This window comes from Equus przewalskii, chromosome 14 (genome assembly GCF_037783145.1).
Source record: "Equus przewalskii isolate Varuska chromosome 14, EquPr2, whole genome shotgun sequence".
Taxonomy (NCBI): Eukaryota; Metazoa; Chordata; class Mammalia; order Perissodactyla; family Equidae; genus Equus; species Equus przewalskii.
The window spans coordinates 51,180,663-51,201,481 of NC_091844.1; the positions used below are offsets into that span (position 1 = coordinate 51,180,663).

Below are 20,819 nucleotides of genomic sequence, written 5' to 3' on the forward strand. Positions count from 1 at the left end.
TTGTTCATTATGTGAGATGCTGAAAAACTGGTGCTTCTAATTCAACCTACCATAGAATTCATGGTTCACAACATTCTCCATCAATTCTGCCTCAAGGTGTGTTTGCCAAAATGCCAATGTGTCTAAAACAAGAAGCTTCGATTCATTCGGAATAAAATTAAATGTTTGATTTTTGTGTAGAAGTTACATATTACAGGTTACACATTTTACATTGAATATACATGACTTTAAGTATGCATGTAACACTAACCTGTAGTTAGCATTCAAAGCATTTCTTAACCTAGTGTCTCACAAGTATGCTATGAAATTTGATTCAATGATTCACAGTAAGGAAATTCAGTTTTTAAATGTTTTATTTAATAGTTCATAAAAAACAGTTTATATGTACAAGACTCAAAGTAAATAGAAAGGCAGCTTTCAATCACAAATGGATGAGATAGTAGTCATTCAAACTCTACTGTGAAAGCATATTTAATGCACACTCTTCAATGTTATGCATAAATAATTTTAACTATGCAGTCTGAGGTCTGGGTTTTATATCAGATCTGCATATATGTGACACTTATGGTCAAATTTTAAGATTGATAGTCAATTTCAAGCTGCTTATATTTTGAGTACAGATTTCACTATTACAAATATGATGTTAACTAACAAAACAGTAGTCCTCAAAGATCTTCTCTTTGTCCCATGTGCATACATTTGTAATCTGAGTCTGTTTGCTAATTCCCCTTCTTGTAGTTACTCTTCAAATTACAGTCATCACGCATTGAGTTCCCTATGCATCTCACCCATCTCCTTTACCTAAACAGAGGGAAGGAGAAAAGAATTCTAAATTATTTTCCAATCTTCTGTCATTCTCCAAAGTTATACATAAATATACAAAAATTGGTGGGTATACTGAAAATGTGATTGGTAGGGTTCAGGGACAAGGGTGTTCATATCCAATTCCAAGTGACTGAAACAGACTAATGATCTCACACTGTTTCCACACTAGTGTGTGTGACTAGTTAAGTAGGCAACAGATTTACTAGGATATAAATTCTTTTGTTTTTTTTTAAAGATTGGCACCTGTGCTAACATCTGTTGCCAATCTTTTTTCTTCGTCTTCTCCCCAAAGCCCCCCTGTACATAGTTGTGTATTCTAGTTGTGAGTGCCTCTGGTTGTGCTATGTGGCACGCCACCTCAACATGACCTGATGAGCGGTGCCATGTCCACGCCCAGGATCCAAACTGGTGAAACCCTGGGCCACTGAAGCAGAGCACGCGAACTTAACCACTCGGCTGGCCCCTAAGTTCATTTTTTTTTCTTTTTTTTCTTTCTGCTTTTTCTCCCCAAACCCCCCCGGTACAAAGTTGTATATTTTAGTTGTGGGTCCTTCTAGTTGTGGCACGTGGGACGCTGCCTCAACGTGGCCTGATGAGTGGTGCCATGTCTGCGCCCAGGATCCAAACCAGTGAAACCCTGGGCCACCATAGTGGAGTGAGCGAACGTAACCACTCAGCCACAGGGCAGGCCCCGATAAGTTCATTTTTAATGATTATCATTTCATTGACACAGAGACAATAAATCAGGTCATTAGTCATACGGAGTTTCTCTAATGTGAATCCACTAGAATATGTCTCTAAAAGATTCCACTAAATGTTGACACTTTGTAAGAAAAAAATCATAGGATTCCTACCCCATTATTCTCTGAGGCAGAATTCAATATAAGCTGGTGTGCCATGGAACGTGTGCAAGAGAAGTTAGCTAAGGGCACATGGTAAGACTGTCCTTAAGACCCTATGGACGACACTCTAACGGGACTCCAGTGTCACTGAGACCTGTCAGTGTCTAGGAAGGTACAGTGATTATTAGGAGTAAGAGATTAAACAAGGGCCTTTTTATTAAGTAATCCATTTACCTCAGCCTTCTCGTACTTCGCCATTCTGTTCTTTCTGGAAATAACCTGAATAGAAGAAAAATGATCACTATTTTATGACTGCTACGCAAACAAAAAGCTGGTCTACATTGATATACATGCTTTTAATGGACATAATTCCTAACTGAACAACTTTTTTAAAAAATTGAAGTAGAGTTGACATAATATTGTACCAATTTCAGGTGTACAACATAGTGATTCGACATTTATGTACATCACGAAATGCTCACCGATAGGACTAGTAACCATCCGTCTACATACGAAGTTATTACACCTATCTGAGCAAATTTAATTTTAAAACATACCCATAGACATTGTTTCTTAAATTAAAATTTCTCTACTAAACTTAAAAAGTAAAGAAAAAGAAGTCTGCCACAACCAGTGAAACAAATCAAAAAAATGCATCAAGAAAACAATGAAACAATCTTTAAAGAAATTCAATAGCCTGGTGTGCATTCTTCCACATCTTGTTCTATCCTAAAACAAATATATATATAAAAATACATGCATACTAAGTTTTGGGGGGGGGTGTGTCTAAAAAATGAGATTATGCAATATCATTTCCTTCTTTGCACAGCCGGTATCAACATTATAGGAGCCCTTCCAGATGAAAAGCTATAAATTGAACTCATTCTTTTTAATAGTCACTTTATTCCATAACATGGATATACCACGGGTTACTCATCCATGCTCCTGCAGATGTACACTCTAGGTTTTTCTAGATTCACCCTTACTAGCGATGCTGCAGTACATAAGCCAGGCCATACTTCCTTATGTACTTGTGCTTTCATTTCTGTAGGACAATTAGCTCTCCATGCTTAACCTCTCATGTGTGCATTTGTCATCTGGAATTCTTCTGTTAATTGTCTATCCATACCTGTTGCCATTCTTTCTTTAGTTTCCTCATCAATTTGTAAGAACTCTTTATATATTATGCATAATAACATTTTTTGTTTTATGCATCATGAATATTTCCCCCCAGCCTATCACTGATTTTTTTTACTTTAAGTATCTTTGCAATACAAAATATTTAATTTCAATGAAGTCAAGTATATACCTTCTCCTTCATGGATTCCAGATTTCTTGCCTGACTTGGTTTCCTTTACCACAAGGTTGTACAAATATTTCCTAAATTAATTTTGAGGCTTGTTTTATTTTTTAACATTTCTAAATATGATTGGTCTGGAATTTGTGTTTGAACATAGGTGCACTGCCCAACTTTTTTTTTTTGGTGAAGCAGACTGTCCCTAACATCTGTGCCAATCTTCCTCTATTTTGTATGAGGGATACTGCCATAGCATGGCTTGAGGAGCAGTATGTAGGTCAGTGCCCGGCTCCAAAGCTGGGAACCCTGAGCCTCTGAAGCAAAGCATGTGAACTTAACCACACCACCACCAGGCTGGTCCCCTGACTCTCTTCACATTGCTGTGCTCCAGTATGTGCCATTCACACAATGTTGGGAATATGGCCGGCCCTGATGGGGTGAAATAAGACTTCAACTTTTGTTTTCTCCCAGATGCATAGAAAAGTGTGATAATTCCAATGAAGTAAACATCTAAGTTCCCGTATATCCTCAGATCTATTTCTGAATTCTGTTTGTTAGTATCATGCTGAAGCATCCTTCTATCTGTAGAATAAGCCCTGCTTGTTCAAGTGATACATTCTTCTGAAGCAGAGCTAAATTTTTTTTGAAGATTTTATTTTTCCTTTTTGTCCCCAAAGCCCCCCGCTACGTAGCTGTATATTTTTAGTTGTGGGTCCTTCTACTTGTGGCATGTGGGATGCTGCCTCAGTGTGGCCTGATGAGTGGTGCCATGTCTGCGCCCAGGATTTGAACCAGTGAAACCCTGGGCCACCGCAGCAGAGCGCGTGAACTTAACCACTCGGCCACGGGGCTGGCCCCTGAAGCAGAGTTAAATTTAATTTGATAATCTTTTATTTAGAATTGCTGCTTCATATTTATCACTTTTAACTCTTTTTCTATGCAAACCTCAATTTGTGGTGTTGTCTCATTTCACTGAACGGTTTGGGAGTTCAGGTATTTTGCACGAATCCTGGCAGGAGTGTTGCATGGTTTGGAGTGAGGAGAACTGAATGACATTTGCTGCTTGATGGCAGCATAACTGACCTATGAGGTGCTCAGTACAAGCTTTCCCCAGATTAGTATCCTTTCTTGCTTCATAAAGTGACTGTTTTATAAAAAGGGACCAGAAATGCAACAGACTCATTCACTACAGAGAATTATTAAAAAATAAAGATTTTGTTTCATTCAAGTTCTGGAACATGGATGCAGCTTTTCATATTGTCACCTCTTCTTCAAAGAATATACCTTTAAGTGAAATTTTACTTCTTCTATACTCACTAGTACAACAATTCCAGCAATAATTGCTATTATCACAACCACAATGACGGCAATAATACCAGCTTGTAGACCCTGCATTGAAAATTCAGGTGGTTTTTCATCAACATAGTAAATTGAAGTTCGACCAGGATCCAGATCCAGTTGTTCCCCATTTACTCTCAGATCCATTCTGTTGGAATGGAACAAGGATTCATCTTTAACCTATATTGAGAAGGAAAAAAGCAATTTAAAATATTAAAGAAAACCTACCGTGGCCACATTGAATTACATGACCATTATATACTGAAAAAACTGCTGCCAAGAATCTTTATGGTTTCAGTGGTAACAATCTCACACATCGAAACTTTAAGAAACTGTTTGTTACAGGAAATTTTAAATATATACAACAGTACGGGCTGGCCTGGTGGCACAGCAGTTAAGTGTGCAGCATGTTCTGCTTTGGCGAGTGGCCCGGCGTTCACCGGTTCAGATTCCGGGTGCAGACATGGCACCACTTCGCAAGCCATGCTGTGGTAGGCGTCCCACATATAAAGTAGAGGAAGATGGGCACAGATGTTAGCTCAGGGCCAGTCTTACTCAGCAAAAAGAGGAGGATTGGCAGCAGATGTTAGCTCAGGGCTAATCTTCCTCAAAAAAAAAAAAAAAAAAAATATATATATATATATATATATATACACACATACAAAAGTAGAAAGAATAGTATAATGAAGTCCCATGTACCTATCATCCAGGTTCAACAATATAAACACATGGCCAATCTTATTTTTTTTAATCTATTCTTCCTTCTATCCTCCCTCCCTCCAGCCTCACCCGGCACCAGACTATTTTGGAGCAAACCTCAGATTTCATCAGAAAATAGCTCACTATAATATATTAAAGTTTAAACAAACTATTTTAAGATTTTCTTTTTTTCCTTTTTCTCCCCAAAGCCCCCTGGTACACAGTTGTGTAATTTTAGTTGTGGGTCCTTCTAGTTGTGGCATGTGGGACGCTGCCTCAGCATGGCCAGACAAGCGGTGCCATGTCCATGTCCAGGATTCGAATGGGTGAAACTCTGGGCCGCCGAAGCTGAGCGTGCAAACTTAACCACTCGGCCACGGGGCTGGCCCCTAAACAAACTATTTTCACCACACCAGTTACACAGCATTTCTTACACAGACTCTTATTCATGGAAATTATAACAATAGGGGAAGGCTATACACACAAACTAAGTAACTACCAAGGAAGTAAAAGATAAGAACCATAAGAGAACATATTCTAGGCAGAACAATTTGATAAAAAGGCACAACTATAAAAACAAGTAAGAAAAGTGTCTAAGAATGGTGCATGCGAGCGATAGGGAGGACAAAATCAACTACAGCACAAGAACCACTTGGAGAACAGTTAGAGATGTGGTTGATTTGTTAAGTAGGGAAATAGATGATGAAAGATGTTGAATTCACTGAGGCTTGATACACAATATTCTGTTTCTAAACACAGGAATAAAATGAGGAAGATAATACTCACATCTTTTTCAAAATAATAAGCCACATCAGCTATGTCCACATCATTCTGAGTCTTCTGAGAAGAATTTTGCATCAGATCAATAGTGATAATATCATTCTCATACTGGGGGAAAATTGAAAAATACAAATTAATATTAGCATAATCAAAATCATATGAAAATATCATTGTTCAACAATCAGAATATTCAGTGTCTGATTTTCTGCAACCTACGTGTGACAGTATTCTCTTCTATTAGTAGATAATTGAGTTTATCACTAATAATTTAAGAATCTTTGGGAGGTTTTTAAATCTATCCAAGGGAGATCAGATAGTAATGCCACCAAAGCTAATTACAATGCTTATTTTCTTTTCAAAAGATAATTTCCTTCTTCTTCTTTTTTTTTAAGATTATTTTTATTTTTCCTTCTTCTCCCCAAAGCCCACTCAGTACATAGTTGTATATATTTTTAGTTGTGGGTCCTTCTAGTTGTGGCATGTGGGACACCAGCTCAACATGGCTTGATGAGCGGTGCTGGTCTGTGCCCAGGATCTGAACCTGCGAAACCCTGGGCCACCAAAGCGGAGCACACGAACTTAACCACCTGGCCATGGGGCCAGCCCCAATTTCCCTCTTCTGAAAAGATTTTTTTTAAAAAGATATTAAAGTACTTGATTTTGGTTAGAACTACTTTAAAACTAAAATGCTAAGGAAATGCAATCCAAAATGCAGTACGCATTTGCCATGTTCTACTTTTAGGAAACAAAAAAGTGTGTTCCTTCCAAAAAGTCTTTTAAAATTTTCTGCCTTATGGGGCCAGCCCAGGGGCACAGCAGTTAAGTTAGCACGTTCCGTTCAGCGGCCAGGGGTTCACCGGTTTGGATCCCTGGGGCGGACATGGCACTGCTTGGCAAGCCATGCTGTGGTAGGCGTCCCACATATAAAGTAGAGGAAGATGGGCACGGATGTGCGCTCAGGGCCAGTCTTCCTCAGCAAAAAGAGGAGGACTGGCAGCAGATGTTAGCTCAGGGCTAATCTTCCTCAAAAAAAATAAACAAATAAAAATAAAATTTTCTGCCTTAAAAGAGTTCCATCAGACTCTTCAAGCCTGTTTCCACCAGTTGAAAGTTAATGAAGGGGTAATTGGTTAAGGACTAGCTCCTTAAACCTGGGATGCGAGCAGGAGCACCCTAAGGTAAACAGGTCCTGAAAGCAATCAGAGAGAGGTTCTCCAGGATAAGAAGACTGGTGTGTGTTAGGGATACTAAGAGATACCACATTTTCTTTAAGGGTAAACTGAGGTTTTCAAAGGCTGTGGAAGGAAAACACCAACAGGGAATTTGCATTATTAAGTGCGCACAGCTTAAACCGTTACTCAAATGCAGTTTAACCACTACCAAAAATCATAGCCAAACCATACTGTCCCACTAACTTTCTGCTAAAGCTCATTTACTAAAAAAATCTTACCAGAATATCTGCGATATATTTTGGATCCAGTTGATAACGATTTGTGATTGTCTCCTTGAGTGCACTGCAAATAATTAAAAACGTGTTTTAAAAAAAAGTGTTTGTACTATACAGCATTAAGAAGCACTACTTTTTAACTAAGCAGATAGCTCAAAGTCTAGAATTGCCATTCACCAAACTTGTCAAAAAGTTTATGTCGTTTTACAACTATCATAATAATAATTGATTCTAGCTAGACTCATCCATTGATGCTAAAAACTGTTGAGTTCCAGTGTGATCAGAAACAGGATATTTACATAATATCCAAGTATCTGTCCACAGTTTATATTTATTAACTACAAAGAGGAAAATGGTAACCCTCAGTAGAGAAAGCTGGTGGACACCGCCTTAAGTACGGTTACCATCACTAGTAAAGGGAGGAGCTGACATCACGTGCACCCTGACGTGAAGTACTGAGGACACAGATCACTTAAGTAAAGTTTCTGGCAAAAATGCATAACCTGGATTTAATTATGAGGAATCATCAGACAAATCCAAATTTGAGGGACATTCTACAAAACTTGCCCACACTCTTCAAAAATATCGATGTCATGAAAGACAATGAAAGGCCAAGACAGTGTTCCACATTAAAAGAGACTAAACAGTCATGACAATAAATGCAATGCGTCATCTTAGATTAATTAGGTCCTGGGTCAGAAGGGTAAAAATTGACACAAAGGACAACACTGGGAAAACTGGCACAATATGGTATAACATGAAATTTCTTGAATTTGATAACTATATGGCGGTTACGTAAGAGAATGTCTTTTGTTCCTAGGAAAAGACACACTAAAGTATTCAGGGGTAAAGAAGCAAACCTCTACAACTTGCTTTCAAATGGTTCTGGGAAAAAATACTTATACATGCTTAGATAAATACAGAAAAGCACATACACATATGCATACACATATAAAAAGAAAATGTGGCCAAGTATTTAACGGTGAATCTGAGTGAAGGGTACTACAGGAATCTACACTATTCTTGAAACTGTATTTCAAAGTAAGGTTAAAAATATTATTTATAGTATCTCATTTTTCAGAAATATTAAAAAGCACTGAGACTTGTTTTAGTTTTTCTAATGGTGTAGGATGGAAGGTTTGAGTACCAACTGCACAAATATAACGCATTTAAGAGCACTTACTTCTGCAAACTTTGAACATCATAAGGTTTTTCTCTTGTTTTGTGTTTTAGTTCAATGATGATCCAGCTGTTAAGTAAAAAGACAGTGTTGAATGACTATAACCCAGTCCTTTATTTTCCTAACAAGATAATACTAAAATTCCCAAGTGGAAATACATAGAATTAACAGAAAAAGGATTTATGCAATAGATGTGCCCTTAATTTCTTCCTTGGCTCTCACACATCGTTCATAAACAAGTCATACAGGGCAGAACACCCTTTCCAACACTGATCCTCTGAACACAACACTCAAGGTCACGTAAAGTCAAGGCCTAACTGCTCATGTTGGGTCACATTCAAGTGAAGAGACAAAAAGGCACTCAGAGAAACAGAAAAGTGAGCATGAGCCTCCAGAAGACAGAAGTGGAGAGAAGGCCTGCCTTGGTCTTGATAACTTTCCAGTTTCTAGTGCCTTCCAATAAAATCGTTTCTGCTTAAGCTAGCTTGAGTGTGCTTCCATTCCTTTCCATTACATAATCCCTAGGACAACCATACCTCGCTTTAAAACACAATAAATAAGCAAACACACAAATAGCTTAAATTATTCACATACATTTAACACTAATCCAACTTTAAAATACTGAACAGCGCTAAGTAAAAATATAAAAGGACAATTATGTTTAGTATGATACTATAAGAAAAAAATTTTAAAATAAGAAAAAATATATTGCTAGTAACTTCATAAAATATCTCTGGAAGGTTATGGAATAAACTGGTGACATCAGTTCCATAGAGGTAAACTGTGGTTTCTCACGGTACACCCTTTTCTGTCTTTTGAATTCTAAACCATAAAATCATGTTACATATTCAAAACCCAATTTAATTAAACAAATCTGAAAAGCATAAAAACAAGTAATATATGGGCAACTTACTAGGTCCTCACTCGTTCCAAGCAGGATATTTCAGAGTCCTTATCAGTTCTTCTGACGCCGGCAGTGTTCACACACCAGCACATGGCGGTCCCATTGCACTGCTTGGCCTTAAAGAGCCCCTTCTCATCACAGTCGGGATCATAGAGCCCGTCGTTATTCTGGATGGCCCCCTCAGGCTTCACTCTTCTCCCAGACTTTGAGTGAGTCATTTCTGCCTTCATCACCAAACATTTGCTAGCCACTGAAAAGAAAGCTTGATGTCAAACTGAAAAATAACTGTGGTTTTACACTTATGGAAAAAAACTTTAATGTAACTCCAAACTCCCAGGGCCAGAGATTATCACAGATTTACATGTTCCCACGTTCACTTTCTAAATTGTAAGAAGCTTCAGAGATGAGATAATTTTGACAAAATCACATAATTCATATTTGAGCCAATAAAACACTTCTCAACTCAAGACACATCAATTAAAGAAGTGTAAGTCAAAATAAAAGTCCAAAGGCAATGAGGACATTCTACTCACGTTTTGAGCAAATGACGGAATTTTGTGTACCAAGTGAAGTACACTGGCATTGACCATACATGTTCACAGAGCAGTTTGTGGTCAGTTTGTAGTTTTCACAGATACAGTCTAGAAAATTAAAAACAAAAACAAAAACAAAAACCTAGACTATAAAGACATATAGTCTAAGTTGCATGCATTCCCATTTTGATCTTTTAGACCACCAACACATGCCTCCGAACATCATATTCAGCTTCGCCTTTATGGTACTGCCAGTGTCAGCTCCCTCCTCTAAGATAAGGGACAAGGCTAACACAAACCCTTGCCAGTCAGTGATCAACTCTCTTCCCCAAAATCAACAATTCCAACTGTAGGATTTGTGAATAGCTCACATTCCCCCCCTCCCCTCGCCCCATTTTCTTAATAAGAGATGCTTGCTTTTGGATTTAATGGGAACATATTTAATCCTTGGACTATGTTAAATCTTAGAAAAATTATACTTTCAACTGAATCTGGGGGCACCTCAGCCTGTGGGTTTCCTAACTAAATTATATCCTAGTACCCACTTTTGAAAATGATACTAAGCAGCTCATCCTGGGTATTGATCTCAGTTTGTTACATAACTCTCAAAAGTTCATTTTAACTTCAAATTGGCAAGCCCATCTAATTCCTTTTATTTGTCTAGCTAAGAGAGTGCAATCATTAAAAATAAAAACTACTATGGGGGCCGGCCTGGTGGCACAGCAGTTAAGTGCGCACGTTCCACTTCTCGGTGGCCGGGGTTCACCAGTTCCTATCCGGGTGTGGACACGGCACCGCTTAGCAAGCCACGCTGTGGTAGGCGTCCCAGATATAAAGTAGAGGAAGATGGGCACAGATGTTGGCTCAGGGCCAGTCTTCCTCAGCAAAAAGAGGAGGATTGGCAGCAGTTAGCTCAGGGCTAATCTTCCTCAAAAAAAACAAACAAAAAACTAGTATGGCAAACCAAAGAATTTTTATACTGACCCTTCCTATTCCAAGTAGGCTTTAATTTTTCCCTGTTTAAATTATAACATGAAACACCTACATAATCTGTCCAGCACCAAACTCAATATTAGGGTCCCAAAAGGAGGAAGTGAAGGGGCTGTCCTGAAGGAGTTAAATCTTACGCAGCACTATACTATACCTGCTCAAAGCAGTTTTCATGCCCGAGGGATGTGAAATTTAAAACAGACTTATCAGGTACAGACTTTCTGAACCTCCGTGGTAGCAGCTATCATCACTTCAAAGCAATTTAAGTATTTAACCCCAGACTGAAGCTAGAAAACCACGAGTTCATTAAACTGCATTACTTTGTAAGCATAATGAGTTAGGCCTGCCCGGTCGGTGAGGGTATAAAAGCCTTTCCAGAAAGCTTTGGCTAACTGCCACTTCACTACTAGCCACCATCTTACAGATAAATCAAGAGATAGCAGCCAAGATCTTTATTCCAGGGGAAGATAACTGAAATCAAACTACACGTCTGCCATGTGGATAATGGTGCGACCTTCCACGCTATAGACTGTTCTTTCACTATTTGAATCGTGTTTTTCAAGATCAAAGGAAAGAGAAAACTCTGGATGTGATGTGGGGGTAAAACTCAAGATATAAAACTATGTGCTTAGGTTTAGGGCAATGTTTAGCGTAAGGTCTAAAATGAAAACATACCCAATTATTAATTACGGGATTCTCTTGAAGTGGTGGGATTATGGGGTTTTTTTTTTACCTTTTATCGATATTTCTGGGTTCCCTACAATAAACCTGGTGTTACTTATATGATCCCCAAAAGAGGGAAAACACCCACACGCCTCGTGATCAAGACTCAGGACTTTCTCCCGCACGCAGGTGCGCAGCGGCCCTGGCGGTCTCTCCGCAGCCACCTGTTGCCGCCCGAGACCGACACGGGGGCCGCCGGCAGGTCGCCGTCGCAGACTTCCCTCCCAGCGGAGCCGGTTTCGGCCACTCCAGAACCCCAAGTGTGCCCCGGCCCGGGGAGTGGGCGCGCCCAGGCGTGGTCGTGCGGCCAGGCACCGCCCTGGGCCCTCCTTGCCCACGCAGAGGCCGAAGGATCCCCGGACATGGCCACACCTGTCCCTGCCTGCCCCGCGCCATGTCCCTAAGAGGAAGGCAGAGCGCCCCAGCGAGGCCGCTCCCTCCGGCCCGCGCGAGTGGGCGCCTCGCCGCCGCCTCCCTCGCGCCGCGGGCCTGGCCCGGGCAGCCCGCGCCCGCCCCTTCCCCACAATGCCCGTCCCGGGTGCCGAGGGCCAGTACGCCCCAAGCCCCGAGGGCAAGCCCCCGCCAGGCCTCGCCCAATCGCACCCCACACTCCGCTCCTCACCTTTCTGAGCCGCGGCCGTCGCCGCCAGGAGCAGGAGCGCGAACGCGAGGACCTGGAGAGGCGCCATGCTGCGCGCGCCGAGGTGAGGGGAGCGAGGCGGGCCGGGGTTGGCGGGGGGCGCGCCGAGGGACGGGGCGTCGGAAGCCCGCTGGCCGAGCGGACGGCGCGAGGCGTGGGGCGCGTGCGTCCGCGTCGAGGAGCCCGCGGCCAGACGCTCCCGGGGCCGGGCCGCCGATGCGAGCTCGTCGAGGGACTGCGCACTCTGAGCGAGCGGCGGGGCGGAGCAGACCTGTCCGACCTGGCGGCCCCGCCTCCCGGCTCCGGCCCCGGGCTGCTCACCTCTGCCCGCCGGTGCGCGAGATGAGTCACCGCCTGGGGGCGGGGGCAGGCTCCCATCCCCCAGCCCGGCGCGGCCGTTGGGCGCCACCCCCTCCCCAGATGTGCGCCCGCCCCGCCCCGCCTGCAGGTGCTTCCTCCTGCGGCGGCCGGTGGGGGCGGGGGCCAGGACGGGGACAGGCGGCAGGGAGCCTTGAAAGTTTGAACATTCAGAGAATTCTTTTTTCCAGACGGAGCACGAGTGTGAAGCTTTAAAGGAATGGGGCCTGGAGGCAAGAGAGAGGGGATAGGAAGAGGAAGACTGAAGCTAAAACGGAATACAGAGAAGCAGGAGAACCGTCCGAACCATAATCAAAAAGACGACCTTTGAGCTTTACCTGGCAGTTGAATTGTACTACTTTGAAACTAGAAAAAGATCTCCGTGACACTCGGGGGATGACAAATTCGTTTGTTCTTTCTAATTGTTCTCAGTTCTTTCTCCCCCTTTTTAATAAGCATTTTTATCGCTTGAAGATGTTAGGAAAGTTGTTCCCATAGAGCCAAATGCTGGAAACTGAGATTATTCCGGTTTTGATTAATATTAGAGAACAATGTTGATGAGTCTTTCGAAAATATAGGGAAGTGGAAACGAAGGGCAATAATTTATTTCAGTGCAAATGGATTCAAATTACATCACGCTATTATTAGTCTTAAAATCATTGTAATGACTGGAAGCTTTTAATAAACATTCAAGTACTGTTTTTGATGTTAGTTTTGTTAGCTGTAATATGATTATAAACTGTTTTTAAAAGCTTCTTTTCTGCTTAAGAAATCATCGAAGAGTTCAAAAGAGGAAAGGTGAAAAGTAATTTTAAGATTCAACTAAATTTGATTAATTTTTACATGTGTATGTCAAGTCAAAAATTATGCTTTTATTAAGTAATAATTTAAGTGTGCGGTACTCTCCTGTTGCCAGTTGGTTAATGTAAATAGTCACATTGTTACGGTAAATATCTGTATAATTTGAATTTTACTTGGACATTACATAAGCTATTTAACTATTTCGTTATTGACTTCTTAAGGAAATCTTAGTGTATTAAATCTAAATCTGAGTTGCTAGACCTACTTTTGGAATTTTGTGATCTGTTCAACAATTTATTTAAGTGAAAAGAGTAGTACTATTAAATCAGGAACAAGTTATCAAGCAGATTTTTGTTCTCTTCTGCATTTTGGATGTTTTCAGGAAGTAGCACGCTGTCTGCCCTCAAACTACACATACTTTTCCCAAGAATAATCTGATTGGTTATTGTGGCTTTCTTTGCAAAACGATCCATTTCCAGGTCTAAATCTGTTACGTAAATCAAGAAGAATTTCATCTTCTTATAACTTGACAGCTGTTTATTAAGTTGTTCATTGCAATAAAGTGAATTGAATAAACATGATTATTAGATAAATGACAAGATACCACACTAATCCCTGACTCATAGTATCTGAGTATACATCCAGGATACTGTTTATTTTTATGGCTCTTTTAAGCCTTCTCAATTTGTTAATCACCGCTCAGAATTACTCTCATTTTATGCTTTGTGACTCTTTTGTAGTCGGAGTGCCATATTTAAAAACATTACTTAATGTTTTTGTAAGATTTTACACCCAAGTATATTCCTAAAATTATTCTCAAATTTTAAAGATGTTGTTTTTTAATTTTGACGGTAGTCAGTTTGATATATAATATTTGACTAAGAAAGAAATATGACAAGATTAAAAACTGTATTTAAACTTTTCTGACCGAACTCCTGCAATCCGTCAATTAAGAACCCAATTAAAAAACCAACATCAAAGCCAAAGAATGGATGGAAAAGGAGAGAAATTATGTAAGGAAAGATGTATTGGGTAGTGCAAAGTATTGTAACTGATAAAATAGTGATTTTGGTTATGACTTTCTCTTGAATGTTAAGGGATACTTCTAAATCAAAAAGAACACATTAAATATAAACAGCTTTGGAGAAAAGTTAGTATCATGTTCCTTAGAAAGAAACAATTAGGGGGGCTATTCAAGAAAATTACTTAATCAATATCCTATACTACAGTTTCTTCACGTAGATTTTAGAGTGTAGTGTGTGTGTGTGTGTGTGTGTGTGTGTGTAATATGCAACATGTAATGAAACCTTACTTGGGGTGAATGTTATTCTTGCAGATGGCTAAAGAAAAGTAAACATTTAAATACGTAAACATGTAAACATTTACTATAATCGGCTACTAGTTCTTAAAATTTTTATTTCATGAGTAATACGTTAGTAGAAAACGAAAGTACATCATATAGAATGAAAATTCTTCTCGACCACTACCCAGCAAACCCCTCTCTTAGATAATCATTGTTAGCAGTTTGGTATTCATTCTACTTGTTCATTAATTCTTCTTTTTTTAAAAAGAAAAAAGATTTTATTTTTCCTTTTTCTCCCCAAAGCCCCCTGGTACATAGTTGCACATCCTTAGTTGTGGGTCCCTCTAGCTGTGGCATGCAGGACACCACCCTGCTGTGGCTTGATGAGCAGTGCCATGTCTGCACCCAGGATCCGAACCGGTGAAATCCCAGGCCGCTGAAGTGGAGCGCTCGAACCCAACCACTCGGCCGGCCCCATTACATTTATTTTTGAATGTTAGACTAACCTGGCATTCCTGGGAAAAACTTCACTTGGTCATAATGTACTATTTTGTTGTAAATTGGGATTCTGTTTGCTAAAATTTTGTTAAAGAGTTTTGCACGAATGTTCATGGGGATCTTTATCTGCAGTTTTCTTAATCGCTATCAATTTGTCTGGGTAATGCTGGCCTCTTAAAATGAGTTGGGAAGTGTTCTGTCCTCTAATTTCTGAGTTTTTGTAGATTTCATATTATTTATTTCTTGCATGCTTGTTAGCATTCACCAATGGAGCCATCTGGGCCTGGAGGTCTTTTTTAGTTACAAATTCAATGTTTTGATAGACAGCAGGTGATTTAGACTTTCTATTTCTTTTTGTGACTGTGTTAGTGTTTGTGTCTTTCAAGAAATTTTTTCCAATCCTAGATTGTCCGATTTATTGGATAAAGTTGTTTATAATGTCCCCTTATATCTTTTTAATATCTGTAGAATATGTAAAGATGTCTTTTCTTTTATCCCTATTGTGGGTAATTTGTATCTTTTCCCTTTTTTTTTTGAATTACTAATCTAGCTAGAGATCTATGAATTATATTGCTTTTTTTAAAAAAACTAGTTTCTGTTTTTATTGATTTTCCTCTATTGCTTGTCTGTTTTCTATTTCCTTTGTTTTCTCTCTTATTTATTTATTTTTGAGGAAGATTAGTCCTGAGCTAACTGCTGCCAATCCTCCTCTTTTTTCTGAGGAAGACTGGCCCTGAGCTAACATCCATGCCCATCTTCCTCTACTTTATATGTAGGACACCTACCGCATGGTGTGCCAAGCGGTGCCATGTCCACACCCGGGATCCAAACCCGCGAACCCTGGGCTGCCGAATTGGAATGTGGGAACTTAACCGCTGTGCCACCGGGCTGGCCCCTTTTCTCTTATTTTTATTATTTCCCTTCTTCTACTTATTTTGGACTTAATTTGCTCTCCTTTTTCTAACTTCCTAAGGTAGAAGCTTGGATAATAATTTTAGACCTTTCTTATAAGCATTTAAACTTATAATATCCCTTTTAAGCACGTCTTTAGCTACATTCCACACATCTTTATATGTTGTGGTATATTTATCATCCAATTAAAAATATTTTCTAGTTTCTCTTATGATTTTTCACTGACTCATAGGTTATTTAGCAGTGTGTTATATTCCAAATATTTAGAGATTTTCCAGATATCTTTTTGTTACTTATTTCTAATTTAATTTCAGTGAAGCCAGAGAACAAATTCTGGGTGATTTCAATCCTAAATTTATTAAGACTCATTTTATAACCCAGTATATGGCCTATCTTGGTGAAGGTTCCATGTGCACTTGAAAAGAATAAATATTTGTCAGGTGGAGTGTTCACGTTGGTTGATGGGGTTGTTTAGGTCTTGTGTATTCCTCCTGATTTTGTGTCTACCTCTTCTACCAATTATTGCTCAAAGAGTGTTGAAATATCCAACGTTTTACTGCACCTGCTTTATCGCATACCTATCCATCCATCTGCCTTCTATCTTATTTTGTTGCGTTTCCAAGTCAGTTGCAGACTTCAGTATATATATTTCTCTAACTACTTCAGTATGTACATCATTAACTAGAGATCAGTGTTTGTTTAGAGTTGTTTTTCTTTTGTAGTAAAACAATAATAAAAAAAATTTAGGTGTAATATTAAATGTTTGTCAAATGCATAGACCTGTGATACGCACTCTTATCAAGATAAATATAACCATCATTTCCAGAAAGTTCTATGTTTCCCTTCCCAGTCAATCCCTGCTCCTTCCAGATGCAATACCAATTCTAATTTCTTTTTTATCGTAAATTAGTTTGCATATTCTAGCACTCAAGGCCAGCTTCATGAGCGTGCAAACTGTGCAGTCACATAGGACTCCATGCTTAGAAGAACCCTACACTTAGTATAATGGTCTACAGTAGCAATTTTGAAATTTTTAATATTTTAACAAGGGGCTTACATTTTCATTTTGTCCTAGGCCTCAGAACTTGTGTAGCTACCCCACTAGAACTTTCATATAAATAGAATCAAACCATATGTAATTTTTTGTATAAAGCTTCTTTCACACAGCATAATTTTTTGGGAGTCATCATGTTGCATGTGTTGAAAATTTGTTCTCTTTTATTGCTGAGCAGTATTCAGTTGTATGAGTATGCCCCAGTTTGTTTATCCATTCTCCTGTTGATGGACACCTGGGATGTTTTCAATTTGGGGCTGTTATGAATAAAGTTGCTATTAACATTTTTGTTAAATTCTTTTTGTGGACACAAGAACGGCTTAGACTAGGTGTCTCAACATGGCACATTATTGGAATTTTGGATAGAATATTCTTCAAAATATTTCATGGAGACTAGCCTCCCCCTACTCAATCCACTCAGTCATTTGGACAACCCCAAAAGGCCTTCATACATTTGGAGCCCTCTGGAGAAGGCAGTACCACTTCTGGTTAAAAGCTACTGCTTTACATAATAACATACCTTGATTTCAGCAACATATTTGACCTAATTTCAGTATTGTTATAGATGAGATAGAAAAATGTGGACTGTCCACAATGTATTGTGGAAGATCAGAAACAAGGTCTATGGGACTAGAATTTGGTGATTGAAAGGGGAAGGGCTTGAGGGCAGGCAGGAGTCAGCTCATGCAAAGCAATGGTAAGGAGTTTGAATTTTATTCTAATGTAGGGCGAGAAGCAGGGAAGAGACATGACTTACTTGTAAAAAGATTACTTCTGGGTGCTTTGTAGAGAATGCATTGTAAGGGTGCAGAGTGCAAGAAGGGAGATGAATTAAGAGGCTATTGCAGTAGTCCAGGCAAGAGATTATGTTAATTTGGACAATAGTAGTGCCAGTGAAGATGGAGAGAAGCATCAACACATAAGAGATATAATTTTGTAGTTAGAGCAGATAGGACTTACTAATGCTGTTGTGGGATATGAGGGTAAGTGCAAAATCAAAGATGACTCCTAAGTTCTTAGCTTAAGCGGCAATGGGGGATGATGGTGCCATTTGCCAACAGGGGAAGATCAGAGGAGGAAGGGACTTGGGGAGATAAATCCAAGTGGTCTATTAATCATCCCAACAGAGATGTCAAGTAGGGTGTAGCGTATCTAAGTCCGGATTCATATGGGAGTGATCTGCATAAAGGTGGTATTTTAAAGCTAAGGGAGTATGTGAAGTAACTAGGGAGAGAGTGTAGGAAGAGACAAAGAGGGGTGCAGAATGGAGCCCTAGGTACCCCATCATTTAGGGGTTGAGTTGAAGAAGAGGAGCCAGGAAAGAACATTGAGGAGCAGTGGCCAATGAAGTAGGAATAAGCTAGGAGAAGGAGTGTCACAGAAGTCAAGAGAAAGGGTTTTCAAAATACAGTTAATGGTCAACTCTACTGAATGCTGCTGAGAAATCAAGTAAGATGATATAGAACAGTCCATGGATTTCTTAATTTCAGTGGAATTATGGCCAGTGTGGAGAAAAATTGACAGGAAATAGCAATCAAGAAGAGAGAACAGGGGGCCAGCCCCACGGATGGGTGGTTAAATTCGTGCACTCAGCTTCAGTGGGCCAGGGTTCACAGGTTCGGATCTTGGGCACAGACCTAGACTGCTCATCAAGCCATGCTAAGGCAGCGTCCCACATAGCACAACTCGAAGGACCTACAACTAGAATATACAACTATGTACTGGGGGCTTTGAGGAGAAGAAGAAGAAAAAAAGATGGGCAACAGATGTTAGATCAGGGCCAATCTTTAAAAAAAAAGAAAAGGAGGCAGCCCAGTGGCTCAGCAGTTTAGTTCACATGTTCTGCTTTGGTGGCCCGGGGTTCGCCAATTTTGATCCCGGGTGCAGACATGGCACCGCTTGGTGCACCATGCTGTGGTAGGCGTCCCCCATATAAAGTAGAGGAAGACGGGCATGGATGCTAGCTCAGGGCCAGGCTTCCTCAGCAAAAAAGAGGACTGGCAGTAGTTAGCTCAGGGCTAATCTTCCTCAAAAAAATAAGTAAATACAATACATAAAATAAAATAAAATTTATTAAAAAAAAAAAGAAAAGATAACAAATGCAGATAATGCTTGCAAAATGTTTTCCAAGAGGATGAGAGAAATAGGGTAGTAAGATGAGAGACATGAGAACTGAAGGAAGGGTCTTATTAATCTGAGAAATAATATAACCTGTTTATATGGTGACGGAAATGTTCCAGGAGAGAGGGGAAATTGATGAAGGAGGAGAGAAGAAGAGTAACTGAAGGAGGGGCATCCTTGAGAAAGAGACAGGAGAGAGAATGGGACCCAGAGTGGAGGGGCTGGCCCTTGAGAAGAGGAGGGACGTTCCTATTTTAGCAGAAGAATGGAGGCAGATGCAGATGTACTAGCTAATTTGGTGGTGGGAGAATGAAAGAGTTCTTCTCTGTCGCTTTTACTTTATCAAGGATGTATGAGGTGAGGTCACCAGCTGAAAGAAGGGCATGAGGATGAGGAGATATGAGAGTTATTATTATTATTATTTTTTAAAGATTTTATTTTTCCTTTTTCTCCTCAAAGCCCCCCAGTACATAGTTGTATATTCTAGTTGTGGGTCCTTCTAGTTGTGGAATGTGGGACGCCACCTCAGCATGGCCTGACTAGCAGTGCCATGTCCACACCCAGGATCCGAACCAGCAAAACGCCGGGCCACCGAAGTGGAACATGCGAACTTAACCACTCGGCCACGGGGCCAGTCCCGAGTTGTTCTTTTTGATTTTTATTTTGAAATAATTTTAGACTTATAGAAGAGTTGAAAATTTAGTACAGAGTTCCCATATGCCCTTTACCCAGTTTCCCTTGGTGTTAACATCTTACGTAATTGCAAGAACTTAATGTTGATACAATGTTATTAACTAAGCTATAGACTTTATTTGGAATTTCCCACTTTTTTCAGTAATGGTCTTTTACTGTTGCAGGACCCAATCCAAGATCCCATAGTGCGTGAATCATCCATATCTCCTTAGTCTCCTTCAATCTGTGACAATTTCTCAGTCATTCCTTTGCTCTCATGATCTTGACACTTTTGAAGAGTACTGATCAGTAGTCTTTTGTACACTACAGTTTTGTGGGATGTCCCACAATTGGGGTTTGTCTGATGTTTTCTCATGAGTAGACTGAGGTTATGGGTTTGTAGGAAGAATGTCACAGAGCTGTTACACTGTTCTCATTAAATCATATCGGGGGTACATGATATCAACATAGTTTATGTTGGATACTGTCTCACTGGAATACTTGGATCTGTGTAAGGTGGTGCCTGCCAACTTTTCCCACTGTAAAGTCATTACCTTTTCCTTTCCATGCTCTGTTTATTTGAAGTCAGTCACTATATCTAGCCCACACTCAAGGGGAGGGAAGTTAAGCACCACCTCCTCAAGGGAGGAATGTAAAAGAACTTGTGGACATGTGCTGAAACCATCAGAGTTATAAGAAATATTCTGAGGGAGATACATTGAGGCTAGGTAAACATTCTATTTTTCCTTAAAGCTTTGCAATATGGGAGATTTTTTTTTTTTTTTTTTTGAGGAAGATTAGCCCTGAGCTAACTGCTGCCGCCAATCCTCCTCTTTTTGCTGAGGAAGACTGGCCCTGAGCTCACATCTGTGCCCATCTTCCTCTACTTTCTATGTGGGATGC

The 20,819-nt window shown here is 40.0% G+C and overlaps 1 protein-coding gene and 1 long non-coding RNA gene across 3 annotated transcripts; one reads left to right on the forward strand and one right to left on the reverse strand.

Annotated features, from left to right (window-relative positions):
- Positions 1 to 335: 335 nt before the first annotated feature.
- Positions 336 to 12,438, reverse strand: EPCAM (epithelial cell adhesion molecule). 2 transcript variants are annotated; one of them, XM_070572742.1, is made up of 9 exons: positions 12,181 to 12,438; positions 9,846 to 9,953; positions 9,322 to 9,562; positions 8,412 to 8,477; positions 7,232 to 7,295; positions 5,788 to 5,889; positions 4,282 to 4,482; positions 1,902 to 1,946; positions 336 to 801 (listed from the first exon to the last, which is right to left on the reverse strand). In XM_070572742.1, the coding sequence occupies exons 1-9, from the start codon at positions 12,245 to 12,247 to the stop codon at positions 760 to 762; spliced, it is 936 nt and encodes a 311-aa protein (XP_070428843.1). In that variant the 5' UTR covers positions 12,248 to 12,438; the 3' UTR covers positions 336 to 759. The 2 variants fall into 2 exon arrangements, with proteins under 2 accessions (XP_070428843.1, XP_070428842.1); XM_070572741.1 differs by having other exon boundaries at positions 4,341 to 4,482; positions 12,181 to 12,363.
- On the forward strand, positions 12,353 to 13,616 carry LOC139075567 (uncharacterized). The gene is made up of 2 exons (XR_011526099.1): positions 12,353 to 12,531; positions 12,747 to 13,616. It is a non-coding gene; the product is annotated as an uncharacterized lncRNA (long non-coding RNA).
- The last annotated feature ends 7,203 nt before the right edge of the window (positions 13,617 to 20,819 follow it).